The sequence below is a fragment of the Montipora foliosa genome, unplaced genomic scaffold, assembly GCF_036669935.1.
Source record: "Montipora foliosa isolate CH-2021 unplaced genomic scaffold, ASM3666993v2 scaffold_381, whole genome shotgun sequence".
Lineage (NCBI taxonomy): Eukaryota > Metazoa > Cnidaria > Anthozoa > Scleractinia > Acroporidae > Montipora > Montipora foliosa.
This window is the reverse complement of record NW_027179681.1, coordinates 30001-35000: the sequence shown is the minus strand read 5'-3', so window position 1 is coordinate 35000 and position 5000 is coordinate 30001. Positions and strand designations below refer to the sequence as shown.

At 39.2% G+C, this 5000-nt stretch overlaps 1 protein-coding gene across 1 annotated transcript in view; it reads right to left on the bottom strand.

Annotated features, from left to right (window-relative positions):
- Positions 1-3238, bottom strand: part of LOC137987695 (zinc phosphodiesterase ELAC protein 2-like) — an 18238-nt gene extending 15000 nt beyond the window's left edge. Inside the window, exons 1-2 of the mRNA XM_068833764.1 lie at positions 2967-3238; positions 812-1131 (exon numbers count right to left, since the gene is read on the bottom strand). Of these exons, the coding sequence (XP_068689865.1) occupies positions 812-1131; positions 2967-3130 (484 nt within the window). The 5' untranslated portion in view covers positions 3131-3238. The remainder of the gene's footprint in view (positions 1-811; positions 1132-2966) is intronic.
- Between the last annotated feature and the right edge of the window lie 1762 nt (positions 3239-5000).

The window sequence follows — 5000 nt, the reverse complement described above, 5'->3', positions numbered from 1 at the left end:
CTACCAATTTTCTCCGCGACACACAAAATTATGTACGTTACAGGATAAACATTGAGTGCGCATGACGAATATTGAGCGTGCTATGACCATATTTGGACATTGTCACAATGTGTTGAATAATAAAAGTGGTTAAATTCCCAAAATGTAAGTAAGGTACTTAACTATATTATAATTATTCTAAAGTCTATTGCACTTTCAAAATATCCATGCAGTTCACTGTCAGTTTGGCTCTCTGACCCTGCAAGCACCATACAAGCAATGCAATTTAAATTTACATTCATTCGGTCTTTGTGGACAGGGAGAGGCCAGACTTCCAAGGGAGAACCATGCGGAGCTATTTAATAGGGAAAAAATGTTAAATACTGTAATAGATATAATAAATATTTAGTAACACAGCTACCCTATGAGGCTTTTTAGGATCCATTAAAAAATAATAGTACTGAAATAAACACAACAAGTTTTTAAGAATCTCAGTGTAAGGGAGGCAGACTAGTGCTGTTGAACAGTAACTACTCGGAGCAACTTGAGAGAAAGGTCAGAGTAACCCCAACTCTCCATTACAGGCCTGGCACCCTAACCAAAAGGCGATGCCGCCTCCCATGCAAATTAAAGAAAAGAACAAAAAAACCTGAGCAAGGTGAGCAAGTCTTGAAGGAGATAATTATTCATGAAGAGTAAACATACAAAATTTTGCCATTGCTTAATTATATACACAGGGAATGAAATTGCTACATAGTAAGAGATCTTCCTATTGGCTACATTGTACAGTGTACACAAACTTATAACAGTTATTAGCACTATCACCCTTTACCTTTTATAATAACTGGCTCTATCCTTAAATTCTCATCATCGTAACTGTCCCTATCACTTCCATCAAATTCAATGCAATCAAATTTTAAGTTTTCATGATACAAAAAGAATCTAGTAGCATGGATAAAATCACATAAGCTGCTGGGTCCGTTCAGTCTGATGTCTGACTTTCCATTGTCCCTTAGAGTCATGACCATACCCGGCAGTCCCCCAATGTATTCCCAACAAAGCCTTGTGAAGAATATATTGTTAATTTTTGTGAGTTTCAACTTGTGTTCATTGAATATTCTCTGTGTTCCTTCTCCGCAGTTAAACAGATACCTGTTGGTGACAAAGTTACAATCGTTTTAAAATGAGATTTTACTGCCCCATCAGTAAAATACGGTTAATGGAACATGACCATACTAAAAGGGGCTATTCATGTCGCGTTAGTTATCTTCGTGTTCTTTGTAGTCGGTCGTTCAAGGTCATAAAATCAATGGTTTTGTTGTAAATAAAATGAGGACATAGTGACTTTGTTCCTAGATATCAGTTTATAACGTACACTTGCATTGGCCAAATCTGTTAAGGCCTCATTCATAACTGTTAAAGAGCATGTGTAATACCTACCTGCTCATAGAAGAAGCTGTACAACTGGCTACTTTAATAGACAGAGTCTAGCTATAAAAGCCTCAGTTAGCCGTCCAAAGTTCACTTGGCAGTTTTGTCTTCTATAGTAAACCAACTAGCTGTTGGCATTTGTTAAAGTTTTTTCCCCTCCCTCCCTTGGGTTGGGTTTATCGCCCTGCCTTCATTAAAATTGGGTCACTCCTGCGAGGTGCGGTTAAGTCTGTGCAGCGACTTCCCCCAAGCTTGTTGGCTCGTTTGCCTTTGTACATTGCTCGCTACCAATACTCTTGTCCGATCCAGCACATGCTCTTTACCAATCAGCTCGTAGTGCTGGGGAGATAAGTGAGGTTGTTTTCTATATCACGCAATCCGGAAGTCGCATAGGCTAACCAGTCGCAAGGCAGTGTTCCCCTCAAAAAACGCCAATACGTCTGTTGTCTCGTTCTATTGCGCCTTACATTATGCGTTAAAAGCTAACTATGTTGATACCAAGGAACAGTGACATTAAACTAATATTAATTAAATACGCATGTGATAATTTGCAGGTCTTTTGAGGGGAAGGAATAGAAAAAATTGAAGAAGTTGGTAAAAAAGTCACATATGCTACCTTTGACGAATTTTTTTGCTATTCAACCATTATTGTTGTCAAGCAGATCACACACATTCTCAATTTTACAGGCAGATGATTGTTGATTCAACTTGTGCCAACTCACCAGCCATCATCATCCTCATTCTAACTATTATTCTAATTCCTTATTGTAAAAAAAAAATGTCTTTGAAAGACAAATCTTATTTCAATCTGACTGTGATGAGTGATGGCCCAGGGTCTTTGTCATGACTCAGACATACTAGTAAAAAATGTGAGTGCTCTTAATGTACTGGAATTGAACCAACCAGAGTCAAATCTGTTGGTTCAGGTAATTACAATAATAAATATTGATTGTCTTCCAACTCTTGCACAGCCTGTTTGGAATCGGTGCAAAGGGAAATACTCCAAAAATGTATGTTGGGGGTTTTTTTAATTCTATGGTGCACTAGACTGCAAAACAGCCGTATTTTTGCATTGCACAAATACATCTTTTCAAGCGAAAGGCCTGGAGCGAGGGTAAAAATGAAGGGTGAGACTGGGGAGAGACGCCTAAGGGCGAGTGAGTATTCGAAAAACGCCTGTTTTGCAGTCTAACAGTGCACCTGGGCACATGTTGGCTTGGACACTTGACTAACAACTTGAAGTAAATTACACCTCAGATACTATCTTGCACATGAACATGAATTGGACGTAGATGAATAGAATAAAACACACATATATATATCATGTATGTATTCCCGGACGTTGCTCTCTAGAGAAACAATTAACGCTTGCTAAAGTAGCTCTCTTGGGGGTCAATTAACACTTAACTTTATTTTTAATTAAAAAATTATTTCATCGACATCCCACCCTGAATAAGGCCTTGAATGGCGAGCTGACAGTAAAATATCCCTGCACAATCGCACTCTGGGAAAAGGAGACAGCTTAGCAATCGTAATAATCCCTAATTTACTCGTACCTCTGAGAGTCAGCGAAAACAAACAGTGACGGAGAAGAGTCCTTCGATTCCGTGCCAAGAACTTGAAGATAAACTCTGGGAGATGGTTTTGTACTGATTGAGGCAGCCATTAAATTCGGTGGACTTTTCCTTGGTATACTCAGTGCTGTGTAATATAATCTCATTCGAGGATATTAATGTACTTTCATTATAAACTGCGCCGCAATGATATTGAAGACTTTCTGAGGTTTTGCCGCTCACGCCGATCCGCCATTTTGAAATTGTAATAAAATTGTCTCTTACACGACGTATAGATTTTGCAATCACAGACTGCTGACCTGGTTATAGTACACTAAGGGCGCTTTCCATTTGACAGAACCGACCAGCCAGACCAGGCATTTGGAAGGACTAACTCTAAAACGCCTTCAAATTAACACTCTTCGAGGATGACATACACTCCTCCAGAAGAAAACGTGGGATTATCATGCAAGTGTTCCTTCAAATTGTTGCATTTTCTTTGCAAACTGACGGGTCTGGCCGGCCAGTTCTGACAAAAGAAAAGCGCCCTAATAGTCCCCCTCGCAGCCGTTTTTAGTCTCGTCACGCAACGCTCCTCCCCACAGACTAGTACTCTAAGGTCGTGTTCGATTGACCACATTCCGGAAAGAGAATACGTGGAGTGATCATTAAACGGTATGTTTGGCGCGTTTCGAAGCATAAAAGATAACAAAAATATGTTTAAAAGAGAATTTTAGAAGCTAATTGACAATTTCAATGTGAATCTCCTTAAAACCAAAGGATTTTTAACTTATATTCCACGTATTTCTACTCCGGAATACGGTAAATCGAACGCACCCTAAGCATGCCCAACCCAAATGAGACAAATCCCACCCCTAGGCTACTCACAGCTCCAAACCGCCCTTGTCAATTTAACGTAAGAATTCGATGGCTTATATATTCAAGGGATGTCATTTTTTCTGTCATATGGTAAGCACTGAAATCGCTGATTAGAAAGTGTGCGCACGCGCCCTGCTAACATACATGCATGCTTGCATAAACTTTATTTCATCTTGAATTTCAGAATAACAACAAGAGCTAATATCTTTACAACTAAAATACAAAGCAAATACAGGTACATAACTAAATACACAATATTTAAAGATATATTAATTAACAAGAAAAGCCGCTGTACAAAATGCGACCCTCGATTCTCTTTTAAAACCAGCAAACTCAGATAAAATCAGGTAGCGCATTTCGTAACTTAGCTGATACGTAAGAAAAAAAAAACTAAGACCATAACTGGTTGTTCTAGGTTTATTGAGGGACATAATGTAATTTCCGCGAAGATCATGCCTAAGAAGAGGACTGGAGCAAAAACGTATTTTTCATATAAGCAGGAAAACCCTGTTTTTTTTTTTTTTTGTAAACAATAAAACATACTTTTAAAAAGGAAATTTTGAATGCGCTTATTGCATAGAGATGTAGAGTTTGACTTTAGTAGTCAGAGGACAGGTAATCTGCAAATATAAATCTCGTTATTCTCTTATTTACATTATACCGTTTCTTTGACGCGAGGATTACAGCGAAATGAAAGCACAACTTTATCGCGAATTTTCTATGATAAAAACGTGTTCAGAAATGCAAAATCTACGTTAACAGCCCACACCAGGCCTACTCCTGAGTATCTGGCTACAATTGTTTTCCTCTGGCCGCGCTTCAGCCATTCGATGAGGGCCAGTCTCGTGCTTCTCAAGTTGCCTCGCTCATGCCCAAAAAGAATTCTGGGTAATTCTGCCATTCCATGACAAGGCAAGACTCCCGATTCTCATTTCATAGTTTTTTTCATAAGTGTCGGGCCATCCAGTTCTACCAGCAAAATACCGCAACGATTGAAGTTTTAAGCTTTCAAAACCTGCCCAAATTGTATCGGTAGGTCCTGGAATTCGTCCACAGAAAGGCCAGAGAGACAACTTCACTCGTGAACCGCCATGTTTACAACCGAGCATTTTCAGCGTCCCAGTCTGCATGAAACCATCTCTCACCTCTGTCTCGAGA